The 22339-nt window shown below is 40.3% G+C and overlaps 2 protein-coding genes across 2 annotated transcripts in view; one reads left to right on the top strand and one right to left on the bottom strand.

Moving 5' to 3' along the window:
• The window catches only part of skap1 (src kinase associated phosphoprotein 1), a 36465-nt gene extending 26818 nt beyond the window's left edge, over positions 1–9647 (top strand). Inside the window, exons 10-13 of the mRNA XM_034107112.2 lie at positions 191–244; positions 352–449; positions 8331–8433; positions 8767–9647. Coding sequence (XP_033963003.1) covers positions 191–244; positions 352–449; positions 8331–8423 — 245 coding nt within the window. The 3' untranslated portion in view covers positions 8424–8433; positions 8767–9647. The remainder of the gene's footprint in view (positions 1–190; positions 245–351; positions 450–8330; positions 8434–8766) is intronic.
• Positions 9648–9729: 82 nt separating this feature from the next.
• Positions 9730–22239, bottom strand: snx11 (sorting nexin 11). Its single transcript, XM_034107108.1, has 7 exons — positions 22073–22239; positions 20926–20965; positions 20545–20631; positions 18690–18790; positions 17988–18083; positions 17655–17879; positions 9730–13699 (listed from the first exon to the last, which is right to left on the bottom strand). Exons 2-7 carry the CDS (start codon positions 20947–20949, stop codon positions 12220–12222), a joined length of 2013 nt encoding a protein of 670 aa, XP_033962999.1. The 5' UTR covers positions 20950–20965; positions 22073–22239; the 3' UTR covers positions 9730–12219.
• Positions 22240–22339: the final 100 nt, after the last annotated feature.

The following is a 22339-nucleotide window of genomic DNA, read 5'->3' on the forward strand; positions in this document are numbered from 1 at the left end:
ACAATGGGAAATACATTATTCTCTTTTTTTCTGGCATTTTAAAGATCAAGGAGGCATCGATTAATCTAGAAAATAATTGGTCAATAAATCAATAATAAACATAATAGTTAATTGTAGCCGCACTTCCTGCCTATAAGTCAAACAAGTATAAATGTCTCACAAACATCATTTTGTATTTTTGTTTATTTAGATGAGGATTTTCCAGATCTGACAGATGAAAGCAGTGAGAAGAACAGCAAATCAGGTCAGAGCCTCATCACAGTCTTTCACATTCCCAGCTTAATAGTTTGAAGCGGGTAGAAATTGTTATTTAAATTCACGCTGTGCATTTCCCCTCTGCCTGGTCATCAGATTACGCTAACTACTACCAAGGTTTATGGGATTGCCTGCCTGACGAGCCGGACGAGCTGAGTTTCCAGAGAGGAGATCTCATCTACATCATTAGCAAGGTCAGCAAAAAACACTCAGAGAGGTTAAGCAAACATCTCTCAGAATTCTGTTGTTTCTGGACACGCTTTCCCCCAGTCAGTGGAAACGGGAGATCACTGTTCTGCCGTTCATCTTTCACGGGAACCATTCCTGACTCGTAGACATAATTACAAGAGCAATTAGTAATTTGCAATGAGTAAAATGTGTTGCAGCTGGGTAGAATATGTGATTATTAAAGTGTTAAACAACATCAATACCAGTAATCACGTTGGCCTCATTTACTTTCTGAACATGCTGATATCCCCAACATCTAAATTCCTCTGTTAGTGTGTCGGTGCAGCAGAGAAGCACCAACAGTGGCATTGTCTATTCCCGGGCCACTAGGGTGAAGTGCCATTCGGGCGCTGCGTAATGGTGCTGTTGTTCATTATAGAGCCTCTATCACAGGGGTTAATTGAGTAGGCAGCCATGCGAAGCCCTTCCTTCCTGTTTGACATAAACTGCAGGTGAAGCCATCCAGCATCTCAGCTCTTTTTCTCTCTATCTATTTCCTCATGTTTTATGGCCATCTTGTAGTTACATGCAGAGTATCTACCAGTGAAAAGCCACCCTAGTGGAAATCAATGGCTTGTAATTTGGGCACTTTTTACTCTGCTGCGTGCAGGGACTTGTTTCTATTGGTCGGCTTGAAATTGAATCATCGTGTTCTGTGTTTAGGCTGAATTATCTGAAGAGCGGAGGGAGGAAGAATCTACAGTAGATGGGCTTTTTGTTGGTAATTATGCAGTGGAAAAGGGATTGAGAAATTATGTATTTAAGCCCATTATTTCTTGCATCTTTAATCAGCAGCTGCAGCGAGAGAAATACAATTATTTGTGATATGTTCTTGTTTTAGAGCAGAAACAATAATGCCCTTACTTTTTTAAGAAGTAAAGGTTTGGGGTATAGATAGAAAAACAAACAGAGTCAGTTTGTGTTAAAGGAAATGGAGCCTTTTGTTTGTAAGGGCAGATATGGCACAGGTGAACTATGCTCTTCACAGAAGATGGACTTTTAATTGAGGTTCTCTTGGCAGTGCCAGATGAATGAGATGCTAGCCTTCTCTGTCTGAGCGCGCTGGTTGATAGGGGAAAATGTCAAAACAGCCATGTCCATTTTTCACGTAAGGATGACAAAGGCAGCCGAGGTTGGGAAACAAAGGGAACCTGGCTCTGAGCGACAGATCCGCCTCAAACTGCCTCAGCCCTGCCCGCCGTATTACTTTTCACTGTATGGATCAGATTACTGCTTCACGGAAGACCTTAAAGCAAACTAAGTCCAGGTTGGAAGCAAGACCCGGTAGAAGGACCTCACAAACTTAATGGCACAGATTACTCTTGTTTTGTCAAACTGTACGCTGAAGTCATAACATAGTGACAGACTACGAGAGTATTCTAACTATCCTCTAATGGATTTAAAGCGAGGGGCTGGTTGTAAATTATTTAGAGGTGATCTCCGGACGGCTTCCGAATGGTTTTGTGTGAAGACACGACTCCATCCGTGTCCCATTTTGTGTCCTAAAAGCGTCAAATTTCCTCCATGAATAGCATTATTTGGATTATAGCTTGTAATCGGCTATTTATTTGAATGAGCCCTTGGGGAGGGCTTCCCTGTGTCTTTCGTGCAGGCCCCCAGTTGCGTTCAGTTTTACGGGGGGATTCCTGAGAACCCTGACCTCGATGAGTGAAATACGGGCCCTTGGCTAGAACTCAAGTCTGTCGCTTAACTGGGGACCCAGACACATGAAATGGCCGTAATAAAACCAGGGCCCATAAATTATCTTAGAGGGTGGGAGTCCTGGTTGTCTGTGCTGTTATGTCAACACTGACCATAATTACAAGGTAATAAGGACACGCTCTAAGTGCTAAATCAATGGTGCTAACAAACTGTTATTTTTAAAGCTGCGATGTGATTGACTGCTGAAGTGCAGAATGGGGTAGCCACAGGCGTGGTGTCATATGGCTGTGAACTGAGGAGAACATGCCGATTGTATAAAAGGCCCTCATCCATCATTATTGATCTCTCACTTACTGTAAAGTGGGGGCATTTTTACTGTATTTGTGTGTTTTTCTCCCTTGTGTGTTGCTGTGTGTGTGCATATCTGTGTATCACTGACAAAGTAAATAAATTAGGAAACACACAACTCATATGAAATCCATTAGTTCAAGAGAATTAATCTCGTAGTGCGAGCCGCCGCCGGTTGCAGTGATGCCTAACTTGCTTTCCGCAGAGAGCTGGAAGGCGATGCTCAGCGCGCTGATACATGAGGTAGAAACACACCGTTAGATCCATCTTCTGAGTTTTGCTCTGGCATTTCATTTGTGAGAGCTTGCATTTTTCTAATGCACATTAAAGCTTTGCGCCGGCATTTTAGTGTGTGGTGACAAATATTGGTGAGCTCGGTTTTCACACTCTCGCACACTGGCACACTTTTTAAACTTGATTTAAAAATGTTGAGATGTTGCGCACACATATTTTCACTGCATCATAACATGCAGCAAGATATTTGTTTTAGTATTTACGATATGAGTGTCGGGTTAATTTATTGCAGTGGCTTAAGGCTGTTGTTTCACTTCTCCCTGACACGTGTAATGCCTGTGTACTTTGTGGGCCACACTGAACCATAAGGCTGTCCCGCATTCTTGCCTTCTAATTTATGTGTCCAGAATCAAAAGACATGGGCTCTACAGGTCAGCTGTCAAATTCCTGTATTCCCAAAGGCACTCATGGAGAACGGCGGGATAGAGTGGGAAGAGATTTATGGCACAAACCCATCCAGAGTCCTTAAAACTCTGGCAGGCGCTGCTGCCACCTCTTCCTCTTTCTCTCCATTGCCCTGCTCAACTCTCCCCCCTCTACCCTGGCGTCCAACCAAAACGCAGAGAGAAGGAGACGGTACAGCCAATCCGCTGCGTCTCCCAAAGCAGAGCATCACATCACATTTAGCCCAAGTGTCCAGCTGCAGCTGCTTCTTAAGAGACAATGAGAACATGGACACCACTGACACCTTGTGGTGGTTCCTATCAATCCTATGTCTTTGCCATGATTTTATTATTACATGACAACTTGTAAAAACAACAAAAACTTATTTACACCCTTATAGATTTGTATACATACAAGTTATCATTCAACAAATAGCAATAAGAGATTCTAAAACTCATTTTGTGCTAATATTCTGTCCAGGCTACCTGCGATATTTAGGGTCATAACGGGCTTCTTCTCTGTTTAACACGCTGGTTTGGGCCACGGCTCCCAGGTCACTCTGACTGAATACAGCCGAAGAAAAGGAAAAGTGGGCAAACAATCAGATGGGAAAGTCAAGCAAGAGAGACAAAGAGGGTGGATCCCTTTATTCTTTTGTGTGCACCCTGTCCCCCTCTCCTTTCTCCTTTTCTCTGTCACACACCCATTTAAAGACCCCTGGCTGCTATTGTGGCCATAGACACCAAGACGCTATAGACAGGCAAGACATCCTATTTACCACCCAAAGAAGCAGGGGGTGAGTCTGGGGTTTGGGGTCATGCAGGAGGCAGCGGTCATCCCCCGGTCAACTACAGTAGGTCATTATTCAGCCCAAGCCAATAGCCCAGAACCGCGTCCGAGCAACCCACCCCCAATCCATTCTGCTTAATTATTATAAATGAGGGGCGGCGTAAACAGCCATCATTACAGACACTCAGTGGCATACACAAATCCACTTTAAATTGCTATTAAGTTAAGGAGCTATCTGTAATCCCAGGCGTGCATTAGAAAGGAGCAAGTAGGTTTTCTTTTTATTAAATCTCATCATCCCTGAGATATTTTCTAACGTTCTCATGCTCTGTCATGTTTCCAATTTGAAGCCAATTCACTGATTTAATTAAAAGCCCACTTGGAAAAAAATGGACACTAAGTAGCCATTTCGATCTTTGGAATTATCGTCCATATTTCTGGATGGATTTCGACAATATTTCTTTTGGCACAAAGTCCTTATAACTGCACCAAACTAAGGGTTTCCCTCAACAGTGTCAGGTATTCTCATTTGTTTGTGAGGTGTAAACGGTGTGAGTAGGGAGGAGATCTCGCTAACCTAATAGCGGGTTACAAACAAAGCAGCTTTGCGTCCATGTTTCTTTGTTAGAGTAACTAGTGATGGAAGAACTGCAGAGAGCTGCAGTGCATCTGATGAGTCTAGGTAGAGGAGGAGGAAATGCAACAAAATAAAAAAACAACAAAGAGGATACAAGTGGAAAGGCTGCTACACTAGAGATGGGAAGAAAGCAAGGGGAGGAAGGGAGGGAGGGGGTTAGAGATGGGGAAGGAGGCAGGGAGGGAGGGAGAGATTGTAACACCCAGGCGGCGGGTTCAGCGGCAGGGCAATGAGAGACTTCCTGCGCTCCATCACGCCCAAGGCCTGCCTCAGTCAGCTGGTGGCCGCGGAAAGATGCCTCATGTGTCAGGCTTATTAGCACTCCCCCTAGTTTGTATGCATTTGGGATTTTGTGTGTGTGTGTGTGTGTGTGTGTGTGTGTGTGTGTGTGTGTGTGTGTGTGTGTGTGTGTGTGTGTGTGTGTGTGTGTGTGTGTGTGTGTGTGTGTGTGTGTGTGTGTGTGTGTGTGTGTGTGTGTGTGTGTGTGAGAACAAGATGAGAAAGGAAGAAAAGGACATGGACCCTGAATCTCTACAGATTTTGTATTCCCCCCCCCGAAAAAACTAAAGGTGCATTTATTTTTTGACATGTTTTTTTTGGTACACGTTAGCATCACCCGTTGTCTTTTTACCGCATCCACCCAACCTCGACTCACCTTCTCCTCGCTTCAGGCTCGGGTAGCTGTCAATCTGTCCTCCGGTCGGGTACATGAGCGATGGGCCTATCAGAATGCCACCATTAGCCAGCCCCCTGAGTGGTAAATAAACGATCGCGCCGGTACACTGCAGGTGTTGTCATGGCAACCCGCTCTCAGTGCCAGCCCCGCCCACGCCTCATTCCCCCGCTCTCTCGGCGGAGGAGTCACAGGGAGGTCAACGAGTCAACGCGCCACAGCCGCCACGACACGGCGCTGTTTGCCCCCCCTCCCCTTCCTCCCTCCTAGAGTGGGTCTGATCTGCATCCAGGTTGCAGCAAACAGCGGCTCTGATATTTGTCACCCATCAACCTAACCCTGCATCTTGCAACATATTGCTAATGAGAAAAAAAACTGAGGCATTTCCCTGAACCCAGGGGACGCTTGATTTACATCACCCCGGAGAATTTAGGAGGGAACATCTTCCCTCTCAGATGAAAAACGTATACAACTCGCCACAATATGCCAATATGTGCCTGTTCTTTGCCCAGACCTTAGCATTAAGATGCAAAATCACACACAAACAAATCAAGCCTAAGAACATTGAGGGGAAAACAAACAGAAGGAAGAGGACATTGAGGAGTTTGCATAGTTTTTGTCATTTGGATAATTTACTCTCCCGCCTCTTGGAATGTCCCTATTACAGCAGGTGTACTCTGGATGAACCCATTTCAAGTATGAGGAAGATGGACTCTGCACGCCTGACAGACTTCCACCGCCATTGGCACCCACTCTGTGATGTAGCAGTTGTATTAAAATGGCGGCGCTGATAATCCAAAAGACCTTTCTCAGGGAGAATTTGAGACCGACTGCACAGATGGGCTACGGAGATAAATAAAACTCTCTGTCACTATGGTTGGTGGAATAGTGCTGCGACGCCCCCAAGGGAGAGAAAAACTGTTTCGCTCCCTCTCTCCTATGCCTCCCCTCCGCCCCCCCCTTCATCCTCTGTTCACGTTATCCAGAATTGGAACCAAAGCCAGCTTTCCGCAACTGGGCTTTTCCCTCTACAGTCTTTTGGGGAGCATAAAAAGACCATTTCGGACTTAACTTTCCCCTGCTTTATGAGCCTCACACAGTCACTCAGAGTTTGTCAGAGTGCCAAGCACAGTGGAGCATCCCAATGTGAGCTGTCAGCGAGGCTCGTAGGGGGAAACGATGAGGCCTGGATGGACAATCTGCTTATTGCGGGTACCTGTTTGTGCCGTAAGAACACTTGAGTCTTGTGGTTTATTACTTTCTAAGCAATCCATTCATCGTCGCTGTCCAAACACCTCTCATTAGCTGCAGGCCTCATTCCTCTGGACGGAGGGAGGTGGCAGGTCTGGATGATGGGCTGAACCTTTGACAAAATGTCATTCATCACATCAAAGTATGTGTGTGTTTTCACAGCTAGAGCCTGTTAGAGCAGGAAGAAAAGTCTGATTCTAATCTCAGACGTGTACAACTTTATACGTTACATGTGTCTGCTCGCACGCACATTGTGTGTGTATGTGTAGCTGAGCGTTTCATCTGCTCCTCAGTGCCGAGACAAACTGTTCACGCAGCCATTTTCAATCTGCTGGAGAACAGAGGAGAGATGAGCGGCTCCTCGTTCCATCAGGGCAGGAAAATTAGGGCCGGCTGGTGCCTCTTCTGCTGCGACTGCTGGGCTCCTACGCCCCTCTGCTCTCTGGTCAAATATTGATCCAGTACATCTAGTTAGAGCCCAACTGCTGCATCAGATGATCGTGAGGTTATTAATGACACTCAAATTCCTAAAATGTAATAATGAATGAAAGATTTTGTTATTCCAGTTTTACAATAGGTAAGAGCTGGAAGGAAATACATATTTTGGATGCAGAGCCATGGAAGCCATAGAAATTACCTGTAAAATATCTGCTTTTTTTAATTCCTAATGGGCCGTAGAAAGAATATTTACACCATACCAATAATGTATTGATTTCTCTAACCTAATAAGCAATTACTTTTCTATTATTAGGTGAGTAGACATTTTATCAAACATGGATAAAGGATACAATCCAACCCCAATACAATTATGGATTTAGAAACTTTCAAAATACAAGTGTAAATTGTAAAAAACACCATAGTGAGCCAACAGTAAATAGAAAGTATATAAAGCCTCTATTTAAAAGAGGGCCTTTTATTTTTAAGGTCTAATTTGAGAGCAGATCACTGTCTCTTAATATCGTGTAGGATACATAGGAGCTTCTGTCGTTGTTCTTCACTACGCAAACAAAGGGAGGTGGCATTATATTTTGATTGACAAGAAATTATTTTGTTTGAATTTTTTTATTTAGTCATAAAATAAATGCTTTGTTTTGTCATTTATACTATGAAATTTCCAAGTTTATTGCAAATGCCCACCAGGAGTTAGAAATAAATGATTTGCAAAGCTGCTTGTTTCATTTTATGGCCTAAAGGTATTCAACTTTTGTTGAAATTAAAATAATGTAATAACTAAACTTAGATTGAGGTATTATTTTTTAAGTCATCTCTTTAATGTTACAAACCATTACATCTTGTTTTTCTCTTTGTAAATGGAAGACTCCAGTTTCCTGTTTCTTTTTTAACTACAGAGCAGAATTAAAGCATTGTATAATTAGTCTGGGGAAACGGGCCGGCTGTTATCGTTTATTTTAGATACACGCTGTCTCAATAGTCTTGTTTAACTTTTTCTCCCATTTATTTTTTATTTTTATGAAAACCCTCCAGGCTAATACACCGGCAGTGCTTATTAGATATATATTGTGCATTGTTCTTCTTCGGGTGATATTGAGACTCTCTTGGAGTTCCTTTGCCGAAGTCGAGTTAATACAATTTTAACATTATTATTTTTGTATCGACTGTAAGGTAGCCGAGCCACATTTAGGTGGAGTCCAAATCTTTCGAATGGTTGTTCTAATGTTAATAACATGAGACAAACGCTTCATTCACATCAAATAGAAATGTGAGATTGGTGCTTAATCCTGCTTTGTTTACTTGTCCTTGAGCCCCTGAGGAGACTTATGGTTTGCTTTTATTGTTTTTTGGGTCCAGGAGTACAATATTCACGGCTGGTGGGTTGGCGAGCTGAACGGCGCTGTGGGGATCGTCCCCAAGGACTTCATGCACCCTGCCTACATCCTCTGAGCTCCAACAGGTACCGAGGCACTCTCTTATCATCAGCATTATGGACCATTACTGTGGCCTAATACACAAAAACGGTCCCCCTGGTACTCATCGAGATTGCCATTGAGGTATATTCAGTCGTTGACCTGCCATTTATGGCATCTGCTGGCTGGAAGAAGTACTGCGTAATCTTAACGGGGCAATGGGTGTGAATAAATATGTGCAACAAAAGCATGATTACAGCGCCGGTTGTCCTATTTAAGAAAATGATTTCCTAATACTGCTAGATAGGCACAGCTACAAATGAATACTGAATTATTAATGCATGTTTCTCTGATGGTGTTTATTTGTTTTTATTTTACAGCACTGTTACTGACGCTGGCCATACATTTCAGAGTCGGCCCCTTCACATTATCTATTGTTATTTGAAAAGTATTTTCTCTCATAAGACTAAGTTATATCATGAGGATGTGCTGCCGTAATACTTATTCCTGTACACTTTTTCCTACAACATTAATGTTCAAACTCAAGCTAAAACAAGTTCACCAGTTTGTCAATGAACCGAAAATTAAGCGGCACTCATTTTGATTTTTGAAGTAATTTATAAGGAATAGCAAATTTGTTTCATATAATTATAAATGTTATATATTTGTGTTGTACTACAGATGGGACAAAGAAAATAAGTTGAGTTTACATTGGGCTCTGTTAAATTGGTATTTTTCATAAACTTAATAAAATGATCTAAAAAATAACTAAATGAAAAGAAGTGTTGGCTCTAGTGATAATTGTTTTTTTGTTTGTCATTTATTAAGAAAAGCTCCTAAAATGTCAGTTTTCTTTGATTTATATCAGTATAACTTTTATATATTTGTGATTTTGACTGCCGGTTTGGCACAAAAGAATTTGAAGCATTTAATGGCGATGTTTTTCATATACTAAACAGTTATTTACCACAGTGGTAAATACAAATTAAAATGAAAATAATTGTTGGATGCAGTCCTGAATACTAATGTATCAATTAACCGTTTAATTTGCGAAATGTGTAGATTGTGGTTTCTCATTTTTCGGATAGAGGTTAAAAAATATCAGCACATGTGATGTACAATATAAATAATATTTGAAATACATTGTAACCAGACTTTAACTAAAAAATAACCACAAATATGTGAAGCCTTTCCTTCTTGCGTGATCTCTTCGGTGAATTCTGTGTGGGTTATTAAACAGTTTCATTTTCTGCCACTAGGCGGCAGGATTGCTCCAATATCTTGTCTTAAAACCATAAGAGATGTTTTGTAAAACATGTAAAATCATGTCTCATTCAACACAGTTAAGAAGAAAAACTATTTATTTGAAATAAAATGATATACAGTCACTCAGGGTTTCATAGTGGCCCTTGTAGATCCATGTTATAAAATAAGTCTCCTGCATAGGGCAAACATTCTTTTAAAAATACAAATTCTTAAAAGCAGCTTTAAAAAAAAAACAAAAAAACCTGCACTCATTGACAGTGTAGAACAAAAAATGAAAACCAGTAATCTATTATCCACCTACTAGACAACAAAGGATGTGTGACAAGGCTTAATTCTCTGTGCAACCACACAAAAAACCCGGGGTCCCTTTTAAACAAATGCAACGGAATAAAATCACCAGCAGCAGAAGTGCCTGACAACAACAACAACAACGTGGAACACATACATCCATACTCTTAGAATGTATGCTGTGATTAAACAAACTATAACCCAAAGAGCAGTGTAGCCCATAAATACACTTGAAAAACAGCCGGCCAGACTAACAATAAAAAAAGCTTAGCGAGTGTGTCTGTTGTGAGTTTCAAACAAATTCAGTGAAAGAGCAGAAATCGTACAGAAATGACAAGAATAAACATTCTGGAAATCTAAAACTGTCAAGGTGTCGGTGACTATTGCACAGGGGTTCAAATTATTATCATTTATTTATAAAAAGTTCAATAACAAAACCTAATATTGATGGGTTCAAATGTTTTCATTTGAGCTCTCCTAATAAATATCTATAAAACATCATTTGTAAGAGCAGCGTGCGTCTTAAGGGTAAACTATTACTAGTTCTAACTGAACTGGTTTAATGTTGACTCCAACACAGTGCGTCTTTCATTGGTTCACAGAGCCAGTTAGTGACATATGGGATTATAAACAGGACATGCTGATTCTAACAGGATTGTTGTCCAGCAGCAGGCCTGGATTTTAAAACGTATCTTTATCAGGATTCAACAGGAGACAGTTGTTGACTTAAAGTATAAATTGTTTTTTAAATGTTTCACATTAAATGAGGTTGCAAATGAGAACTGTGTATGATTCTCCAGTGACTGACGGTAGATTGAATCAGATTTTAAGCACTTTTTCTCCTGTCCAAACTGGCCGTGAAGGTATAACATTTTAACAATTGTTATATTGATGCTTCAGCAGCCTGACTTACAGGTTAGGTTGATAACGTTGTTTTTGTTTTGAATTTCCTCTTTTTCTTCCTGTCTCTCCACTACAGCTACGTAAAGAAACACAGACAGAAATATAGTAAATAGACTTCACTACAGGAAGTATTTTTTTACTGTCAATTTAGATTTTCGTTTTACAGGATGGTATCTCTTGACCGTCAGCATGGACAGCAGAATCAATTAAGACCCCAAAAGTGGTATTATAGACGTCAATAAAAGGTGAATCTATCCTTTGATACAAGTGTACATTTCTACCACACTTTCATCCAGAGAATGACGTCATTTTAGAGAAAGCTAATTAAGCTTAAATAAACATTTAATTCACATTTGATGTTTACACTGTAGTCTTAGCACTTCATTTATGGCTTTAAAAAAGAAAATCCCCGTCATATGCTTTTGGTGAACTTGAGCCCCCTCTGGTGTTCCCAAAAAGCAAATTAACACCCAACCAGAGAAAAACAGCGCCAATATTTTTTTTACCCGAGTTTACATTAAGGTGCACTTTAAAATTAAATATACATTATTTAACAAGGGAAAAAAATCATTAGTTAGTTAGACTTACCATTTGTGACAGACCAGACCATTTACGTTGTGAAGATACTACAGCGCACAAGGGCCATTGTAGATTACAATAAAATTATAAATACACACAGAATAAAGTCAAACATTTATGAGAAAAATGCTCTTTTTGTCAAATCGATTCACTTTGCAAGGTTGGATTAACCTCACGTGTATGACGCCTGCAGTAGATGACCAACAATAGCAATACGGAAATACTTGTTATTTTAGCCTGGAATCACCATATTATTATAATAAGCATTCAGACTTTAAAGAGATATTGCCAAGAATTGGGCATATTCAGAAAAAAATCAACATACAGATTCGGTGAGGTGAGGCCTTTTGTGCCGGACCCCCAACACAATGGACAGATGAAGGATGTCACCATGTTCCATAATGTTGCACCGCCCGTCTATGGTCTGACTGGCAGCTGTGGGGTTGATTCAACTTTGCGCAATCTAGTTCCTTGACTAAAAAAAGCGTTTTTCTTATATATTTACGACTATTTTAATGTCAGAATGTTAAAGTTTATTTTTGGTACACTTGAGAAATTCTGATTGTTTTTCACTGATACTATCCACCTGCTCCGGCTCTTAATTATTTAATATTTTAACATACAATGGCCCAAATACAGCATCATATGAAGATGGTTTATAAAGAACAGAATTTTAATGTGCCTTGTTTTTGTGTGTGTGAGATCAAATGTGTCTATGGCAGAAGACAGCTTTCACAGTCTTTTGTTTTCTGCCTCTGTAAGGGTGAAGCCCAGGCATGTCCCATTCAGACGTTTGACTAAAGCACCTCTACCTCATGAGCCTCCTTTGAGGCATCCAAAGACAGCAAGGACACGTTTTCCTTCTCCGCACTTCCACCATCAGCTAACTCAGGTGTGCAGCTTCTCTCTAAGGTACTGAAGTCACTATTTTCTGTCAAATCTCCACCCGTTACACTTGAGATCAAATCCAGAGATCTATGCAAGTCACTGATTTCGGTAATGTATTGCAAGTCGTCCTCCTCATGGGCAAGAATGTCGTCTTTTTCCACAATGGATCCATTGACGTGTAGATCCAAAATGTTTGTCCTGGGGGTCTGCATTTCTTCTGCCCAGTGAGCGACCTCCTCGTGAGGAGTCTCCATGTGTCCGTCTGCAGAGTGGATCAGTTCCTCTGCCTCGTCACAGATGCTCTCTTCATCGCTGACCTTGACAATGCTTTCATTGGAAGATGACTGGCTGTCCTCGTCGCTGTCATCTTTGGTCCTTACCAGATCCACTTCCTGTTCAACCAGATCCACTTCCTGTTCAACCAGATCGTCTTCCAGTTCAACTTGGTCCGTATGTTGAAAAAGGCCATCATCGCTGCCTTCCACCTCTGGGTGCACATTGTCAGTCTCTTCATGGATTTCTGACATATATGCCGTCTCATCTTTCCTCTCAGGTTCATCGCTCATTTCCTTGTCCGCGCTCTTAAACTCCTCCAGACAGCTGGCATCTTCAACAGGAGCCTCAGTCGTATCAACGTGTTCCAGTCCATTAACTTCAGAGATAACATGATTCTCTAAAACACTTTTCTCAAAGCAGACTTCAAGAACCTCCTCTTGAGATATGGTGGCACTTACTAAAAGAGGGTCCTTTAAGTCACTGTCCTTAAAATCGAAGTGGACCTTTTCCGTATTTGCCTCCACAGAACTTTCACAGTGTTCAACCTTCTCCTCTGTGTCCGGATGAGGAACAACCTTCTCCTCTGTGTCCGGATGAGGAACAACCTTCTCCTCTGTGTCCGGATGAGGAACAACCTTCTCCTCTGTGTCCGGATGAGGAACAACCTTCTCCTCTGTGTCCGGATGAGGAACATTCATATCTTCTGTATCCACTGTCTTATCGCTCTCCTCTCTTACGGAACACTCCTCAAACACGCTATCCACCACACATTTCTCCTGGAAGTCAGTATTCATGGGCGAGTGCACCTCTACAGGTGTCTGTATCTGACAGCTTTTCTGCTGAGTCTGTTCTTCAAGGCTGAGACTCTCAGGAACATTCTGGCTTTCACCCAGATAAAAGGTCGCCTCTGATGGGACACAGTCCTCAACAATGGCCTCAAGATGGTTGTCCCCCTGGAGGACCATTACTGAGGAGTTTTCCTTGTACAGGAACTCAACTGTGTCCTTATCATCGCGCTCCAGTTCACAATCTTGAGGTTCAGAGTCAACACAGGACAAAAGCTCTGGACTGCAGGTCTCTTTAAGTTGTAGGCAAGGTTGATGAGGAACTGGGCTGTAAAGCGGGACAGAGAAGAACATTTATTAACTTACAATTTAAACAGAACAGGAACTTGTTTAGAATAGTAGTTCCCCCACTATAACCCACAGTGTTTTTTAACTCTGCCACAAATCCCACTCAAGCCAGATTCGAAACAATATTTACTGGGAATATGGTAAGCATTTAGCGCAGCATCAGGACTAAAACCACCAGACTCAGAGACAGTTTCCTTCCACAGGCCATAAAACTATGTAACACCTGAGCTTACACTATTTAAATGTTTTGGACAATTTTATAAAAATGAACCTATGACCTAAGTGCTTCATTCATTGCATAACTACACCATAACTACACTAAATGAATCTTGAATCATTTGGTAAGTTGACAGCTTCTCAACACAATTTGGTCTCCTTTGGGAAAATAACACAAATTATTTCTATAAAAGTAAGTCGAGCAGAAAAAAAGCTTGGGATATACACTTATTTATGTTCTTGACGAGAGTGGTCAAGAACTCTGTATGTTAAACATAGAACTACCGTCAGTAGCCAGAAAGCTTAGCTTAGCACTTAGACTGGTAACAGCTAGCCTGGCTCTTTCCTTCAGTAACCAAATCTGCTTTGCTGCAACTCTAAAGTTGTTCAAATGCGGAACTGTAAATCAGGAAGTTGGTTTTACGGTGGATAATGAGCTGGACTCTTTATAGGCCAGGCAGGGGGCAGATTTTATAATCTTTTATAGTGGTTGTTGCCCCTTGTACAAAACTAAGCTAACTAGCTACATATTAACCATATTGATAAACGAGTGGGATCAATATTCCATCCAACATTCAGCAAGAGTGAATAAGAAGTGAAAAAGTCTCAAACTATCTTTAATTTAATGAATACAAAAAACAACATCCAGGAGGTCTAAAAAACTACATTAAGCAATATGATGAGGGATTGATGTTTTTTTAACTTTGCATAGTGTGTTATTGTTACATGTTTTCCAGCACCTTGAACTAGTGTTGCACGGTGTACCTATACTTGAAAGGTACCGCGATACCCTTTCGTTAAAAACGGTACGATTCCTCCGTTTCATTAGTATCGGTACTTTAAGAATGACGGGGAAAAGTACTCTCTTGAAAAAGCGCCGTTTTAATAAGAGCCGTGTGTGTTCAGCGCTCTGCTTCCACTCCCTGCAGCCGTGCCTGCAGTCCCGCTCCTCTCAAGCACGTTCTAAGTCCCTCCCCTCTCTCGTGCACGCGGCCACGAGCTAGCTGCCAGAGCATGTGAGAAAACGAGAAGCATGGCTGCAAGTGGGAGTGCAACTGCCGCTGCGCCTCGGCTTGTTGACAAAAAAGACGCCAGAAGTCTGTGAACGGGCGGTTCAGGTGTTCAGAGCAGAGCTCCCTGTGGGAGTGGCAGAGCGTGATGTGCAATGAAAAGTTTTTCTGTCGCAATATTATCGTTGAGCAAACTTAACTAGCAAACTAGCATCACTATCTGCTAACGTTAGCTTTAGCCTTCGTTTTCTATTAGTTTTTTTCATAGGCTATAAACGGAGGTGGTATAAGTATATATCTTGTACTTGAGTAAAAGTAGAAGTACCCGGGTCTTGTACTTGAGTTAAAGTAGAAGTACCAGAATGTAGGAACAATCCTGCAATTAAAATGTTCCTCAAATAAAGGTACAAAAGTATTATCATCAAAATATAGTTAAAGGGATAGTGGAAATTGAACCACAAATAGTTTCGTTTTAACTTATATACAAGCATAATTACGTACCAAAACAATCACACCTGATTAAAAAAATATAATAATTGCCTTACGCATGTTAGAAGCACTTTATTGCAGCTTCCCCGAACTTTTTTAGAAACGAAATGATGAGTCAGCCAAACCGGAAGTGAGGAAAACTCAGGAAGACGAAACAATAACAAACCACGGCGTCTATGCAGAATGAACGTGGAAGGGCAAATATACCAGACAAAGAAGAAGGATTGTACGAGGTATCCAGTGATGATAGCGAGTCAGAAACATCCTCTCGGCTTTCCTGCGAAAATGTAGTTTTAGGAACTGAATCTGAATCCGGTTCAGTAAGCGACGATGGTGAGAATATGGAGCCAGACGATGGACCATTACGTCCTTATTTGTTCGAGCCCGAGGAGATGGAGTTAGTTCACGGCATGGGCAATGGCGAGGATGACCAGGACCAGGCGCCAGATGATGCACCCCTACGCACAAATAATCTTGACTGGTAGGTCCCTAAACATAGCTCACGCTAGGCGCTATATTATATATTGCAAAAGTTGGCATGCATGCACTGTAGGCCTATGGCTATGCGCGAGGATGACTGCATGTAGGGTACATTTCATAACATACCAGGGTCAGGTTCACATAAATTATCTTGTCACATTTATTATTGTATATGTAACAGCCTTATGGGCATTAATTACATGAATAAATGTAAATGAATTGTATACTAGCATGATATACAGGTAGAGCCAATCGGTCTTTTGACGTAGTAGGGTCCTAATCCTAGGCTAGCCAGGCTGCCTGTCAAGTGTAGGCTGTACTCACAGTACTGTTAGTCTATCATGTCTATATGATGACTGTAGTGTACACATTCGACACTGTACCGGATTATCGGATGACGAGGCCTCCGGTCGCTTAATCGACAGGCAATAAATGGCGTTGTACACAATGGTACAGGCTAATGATGCATTAAATCAGCCAGAAAACATAATAAAATACTCGTGCCTCGTCCAATGTTTGTGCCCGTCTTCCTTTGTTTTCGTCATCACCCGAAGATTCCCGAAGTATTTCGTTTCATTGAGAGGGCGTGGTCGGGAGCAGTAAAATTGAAAATAAAATGAAACTAGGCGCATGAAATATAAAAAAATGGTTTATTATGCTTATTTTTAATTAAAATACATAAGTTAAACCCAAAATTCGCGGATTTCCACTATCCCTTTAAAGTAGCGACAGTAAAAGTAGAAGTACTCAGGTCTTGTACTAGAAGCACCAGAGTGTAGGAATACTCTGTTACAGTAAAAGTACTGCATTCAAAATGTTCCTCAAGTAAAAGTAATAAAGTAGCGACAGTAAAAGTAGTCATTGTGCAGATTGGTCCATTTCAGAATAATATATATGATGTGTTTTATAATGATTGATCATTAAAGTGTTCTCAAAGCTGGTAAAGGTGCAGCTAGTTTGAATCTTGTGGATTTACTCCAGGTGGAACTAAAATCTGATTTAACACTTGATTATATTTCACATCATTCATCCAGATCTGTGAAGTAACTAAAGGGATTAATACATGTAGTGGAGTAAAAGTACACCATGTACCTCTGAACTGTAGTGGAGTAAAAGTACACCATGTACCTCTGAACTGTAGTGGATTAGAAGTACAAAGTAGCAAAAGAAACATTGAAATACTTAAATAAAGTACAAGTATCTCAAAATTGTACCCAAGTAGTACTTGAGTTTATGAACTTAGTTACTTTACACCAGTGGCTATAAAGATAGAAAGACTAAGCCTTGCACAGAGGCATGAAAATACATTTTCAAAATGCTCAACAGTGCTGCCAAAATGTTAAACTGACTGCTACACAATTAAAATAAATGCTTTTATATATATTTATATTAGATGTGACTCTTTGGTGTTTCTGTTCTTAGTAACACTGCTGCTTTAGTTGTTCTGACTGCTAAAATCATCTGTTATTCCTAATTTTAAAGCCGATATTCCGTGTTTCCCTTTTTTTAAGAAAAGTATCGAAAATAATCGGAATCGCAATTCTTGACTTGGTATCGGTATCGAAACCAAAATGTTGGTATCGTGACAACACTACCTTGAACCATCCTGTGTATTAAACATGCTTTAAAAAATAAAACTCTCTGCCTTGCAATGGCACGTACACATCAATAATCTTAATTAATCAGAAGGGACAATGCAAAGGCAAAAATAAATTCGACACCATTAAGGCTAAATCCTACCTCTCCATGGACTCATATGAAATGGTCAAAATTGACTCCTTGATGGGATCATCCTCCTGTGCCTGAGCGTAGCCCCGATTGGACGAGGCGTAGGTGAGGATGGCGTCCGTCACAGAGTAGGGAGTGTGGCCCTGCACGCAGTCCTGGATGTGACCCACTGGCAGCTGAGTCTGCAGGAAGAGGTGGAGCTGGCTGTCTGACAGACACACTGTCATGTTCACCACACTGCCAGGACAAAAGGTATGTGTTATAATCGTAGTTTGCATAAAAAGAATGTAATTTATATTACAGCAGATGAAATATATTTTTTCAAAGAACACTTAAAGAACTGACCTGTCTAAGAAGGCCTGAAGACCTTTCCTCCTCCTCTCCAGGAAGTCCTCATTCATGAAGGAGAAGAAGGACTTAGCTGGAAGGTCTGGGACTGGCCTACAAGGAAGAAAAAAACACCCCTGTTTGTAGATTATAGCTTCTTCACTTCAGTAAGTATGGAACAGAAGTGCAATGTTGATGAACTTTACAAAAATGGGTGACATGCTTCTTTGGTTTCTCTTTTAACACAATTTCACAATAAAAGACATTAAAATAATTGAATGTAAGACTGCAGCAGGGATGACATTTTAAGGGCCAACTTGGAAGTTAGCATGGACCCGGTTCCCTCGACAAAAAGCCAATTGGATTTCTTCATTGCAAGATAATATTCACAAATGAACCTCTTCTATAATGTTGAAGCGAAACAAATAAACGATTTACACCATGGTCGCCTGACTTCAACGTCACTACCCCTTAACTTGCCGCTTGTTATTTGATTTTACGCTCTTATCTCTACTACAAAAGACTTTCCTGTGAAAGAGCATGAGTAAAACACTGGCAGTGAATGCTGGCTACAGAGAAGAAGACAAAATGTCAAATCGTGTTAACCACAGACATTGTTTATACACATATAACCAAAGACCCATCCAAAAAGCTCATTGACTAAGGGATAGGAGAACCCTCTATAGTTAAAAAGGACTCTCCCTCTTCACAACAACTTACACCAAGCCCGTGTTCTTCTGAAGCTTCTTCTTGAGCCAGGAAAACTCACTGTAGCGCCGACGCACGCACGACGTCTTGGCTGTGAAGGCCTTGCTGTTGGTCTGCAAATTTAAAAGATATATTACTGTCAACAGAACTCTATTATTCAGAGCCAAAGTTGGAGCCAGGAGGGTTTTGGTCCAAGCAATTTATTGACAATAAGAACAATATACCATAGAACTAGCCTCATCTTTCAATTTATTCATATTCAATCTTTTCAACCTAATGTTGTAACTCGAGACCTGACGCCTGCTGAGGTATAGCAGGACTAAAACGTTATCATAGGTCAGTTTTGTTCCAGTAGCGTGTGACACAGTCAACTGATGTTTGCATAACATGCTCCGTCTGACAGACCATAATCAATTACAGGCAGCATTGGTTAAGTTCTCATGTCATTAAAACAAATTCCATTAAAAGGGTAAAGGCCCTCAAAAACATCCCTCCTTCCCTTTTTTGATCAATTCATGTATTCTGTAACTGCAACTATTTTAGACATTTTTGAAAGAAATGACAAACATGTTCCGGTATTTCAAATGTCTGAGTATTTGATGCTTGTCTTTGGCGCACATGATCGTAAACTAAAATATCTTTGGGTTTCAGACTGTGGTTATGGCAAAACAGGAAGTTGTGTCTGTGTCTTAGGGAAACTCAAACAGGTATTTTTCTCTTGACAAAACAATTTATCTGTTTTTTCAAAAGATAATATGCAGGATAATCAATAAAGAATTGTATTGTTGGTTGCAGCTATGGCTGCTCAATTAGTAAATGTGCGGGAAAGAAAACACAAGGCCTTGTTGAGTAAAAGCTTTGAAATAATGTATAGATGTTCATTTTAACTTTGTGCAAACTTGTTTTGTGTCCTTGCTGACAAAACAATAGTTTATAGTGACACCCAAAAGGAGGTCACATGATCTTAGCCAATTTCATGAGTCAACACCCACACAGCACATCCCTCTGTGCATGAAGCCTTGCTGCTGACTCAGCATTACTCAACACAGGCGGCTGCCCTGACAACATAATCAACTCCGGTCCAAAGACATGTAAGGAATCCATGCTGCTGCAGACTCAGTGCTTCCAGAGATTGGAGTTCGGTTAAACCCAAATTCAATATGGTCCCACACTTTTTTGGTACTTCAGGCTATTGATTCCTATCAAATCAAGTTTTATTTATAAAGCACATTTATAAACGATTTTTGGTTGAGCCAAAGTGCTGTACATATAATAAAAATAGCCTACAGTAGAGACACTTTACAGCAAATACAACAGCACAGATTGTTCAGAATATCAGTATGAGAAAAATGATACCCTCTATCCTTAGACCCTCTATCCTTAGACCCTCACATCCTACAAAAAACCCACAGTTTAAAGGGGAAAAATGGGAGAAACCTCAGGGAGAGCAAATTGCATTCATCAGCATGGTTTAGTATGACATAGCCTAATAGAAACTACGTTTGTACAATGGTAAACGACTACAAGTAATTATTGTGTGAAACTTTCTAAGTAATATATTGTGTCTTAATTTAAGATGAGGCCAGTTTATTACTGAGGCACTTTTCAACAAAGTCCACTAAATGTCATTCAACTTTTCAAATAAAGATAAATCTAGGTTATTCCCGGCAAAACATTTAGAAGCGAAAAATAACGTTTGTTTTTGATTATTCTGATGGTTGTTATCCTAAAATATGTATTGCCTCTTTACATTTTTATCCAACCAAAAAGCTTAAAATATTCCATTTGTATTTAAATAAAAAGAAAGGCAGGACGTCTTCACACAGAGACTGACGAGATATATTGTAATTTAAGGGCTAATACTTACATGTAGGAATATTTTGTAATCCACAAATGAATTCCAGGAGCCTTCATTCTGCACGCGGGGATCTTGGACCCGCACTGCAACAAACTCCTAAAAAGGACAAAAAGAGTCAAGATAAATATAAACGGTAGTGTCTGTGTGTTTTGCTGCATCGTGGTTAAACCGAAAGATTCAAATCTACAGAACAAACTGTGTGCCTGGCCCATAAAACCTCTTCAAAATAAGTCAAGTCTTTAAACACATCAATGGACAAATTGTTCTTTGACATTTGTTAATTGGGATTTTTAAGGAAAGGGAGAGTTTTAGATTTCACCAACAAGATAACATTAGACAGTTTCTAAGATTACATGCAGAAAAAGAGGGAAGGGAGGTTACTGTACTTACATCTTCTTCTTGATTGTTGATCATCCTACCGAGTGCAGCACTGCAACGAGAGGGGAAATCAATGAAGAGGGAATTAAACATAAAGATCAAACTGTGTTACGTCTTCTATAGTGTTCTTGTCATGAGCTGATGACTCATCATGCAAAAGAGAGGCTGGTCAGCACAATCTACTGTGGCAGGCATGTCCATTTAGCATTTGGGGTTAGACTCTTTTTCAGGGCGTTTAATGAAGATAAACCTTTCCTGGAAATACAGCAGTTTGTTAAGTCTGACTTTTGTATTTCCCCCTCTATTATTAGCTTATCTATCAGAACTGTAGAGCTGGTACACCAACATTCCTTTAATATAACTCAGGCTAACTCACCCATCACCAGTAAGGTCTGGCACATTCCGATTAGGACGGCAACAAACAACTATCTTCCTTACAGAGCATATCCTTTATATTTCTTTTAATCGATTGGTTGTTAAATTAAATCATGTGTATTTTTCACATGCACAATCATACACAGTATAATGTGTATGATATTCTGTAATTACTAGCTTCAGAAAGCAAACAGATGGTAACAAAAGTTTTACAAAATACATGAATTAATACATTACCAATGATAAGACATGCCAATAAGGGCTGAAATATAATTACGCTCATTATCAAGTATTTGTACTAAAATTAGCTATTACAAAACGTAAGAAAATATAAAAATGATTCCAAAGTAATATCTTCAATATAATTTGAAAACAAAAATGATAAATAAAACAAATGAAATAGCTGTATCAATTGATGTTGACAATAACTAAATGCATTTCAGACAATGTTTATTTCTGAGAAACTTGCACCACCACGTTTCTTAAGCAAAGTACTATCAACTCACTTTTATCAGCCATTTCTCTATGAAAACAGATAAAGTATAGTAGCTATGATGGGTGTTTTCTGATAATTGTGCCCTAATCTGTTTAAAATTAATTCAGTAAGTAATGCAAAATAAGATATCTCAGAATGAATTCGCATGTATAACGTTTTCTCCATAACAGCCAACACTTTTCTGAAAAACAACGTAAGTGTTGTGGCCTGAATACACACACTTCTAAACAATGTGGCTACAGGAAACATCAGCTAACGTTAAATGCTAACCCCAACTAGCCTACTTACTTTCACGAGTTATATGTCGGCTGCAGCGGAAGTATCCAGCCGGCTTTGGTCGATGAAGTCCCGCCTGTCGAGGTTTCTGTTTTATTTAAGCACAAGGTCCTCAAATAATGAGGCTTGTTTTGTCCAAACAGCTTCTATCTTCATTTCGCAAGTCACAAGCTTCAATTGCTGCGACGTCACAATGACGTGTATGCTTCCGGTAGGCATGCGCGCGGAGGTATTTTTTATTTTTTGTATTCACCAATAATATTTCAACTGACAACATTA

This window comes from Pseudochaenichthys georgianus, chromosome 19, assembly GCF_902827115.2.
Source record: "Pseudochaenichthys georgianus chromosome 19, fPseGeo1.2, whole genome shotgun sequence".
NCBI classification, from domain to species: domain Eukaryota; kingdom Metazoa; phylum Chordata; class Actinopteri; order Perciformes; family Channichthyidae; genus Pseudochaenichthys; species Pseudochaenichthys georgianus.

What these genes read in the sequence shown, in the direction of transcription:
- snx11 (XM_034107108.1), bottom strand. Translation starts at nt 20,949, where the DNA reads ATGATCAACAATCAAGAAGAAGAT. An exon ending in CAGAAGAACACGGGCTTGGT is followed by an intron (nt 18,084 to 18,689) that starts GTAAGTTGTTGT and finishes TCTTCCTTGTAG; the next exon opens with GCCAGTCCCAGACCTTCCAG. An exon ending in CTTCAGGCCTTCTTAGACAG is followed by an intron (nt 17,880 to 17,987) that starts GTCAGTTCTTTA and finishes TTGTCCTGGCAG; the next exon opens with TGTGGTGAACATGACAGTGT.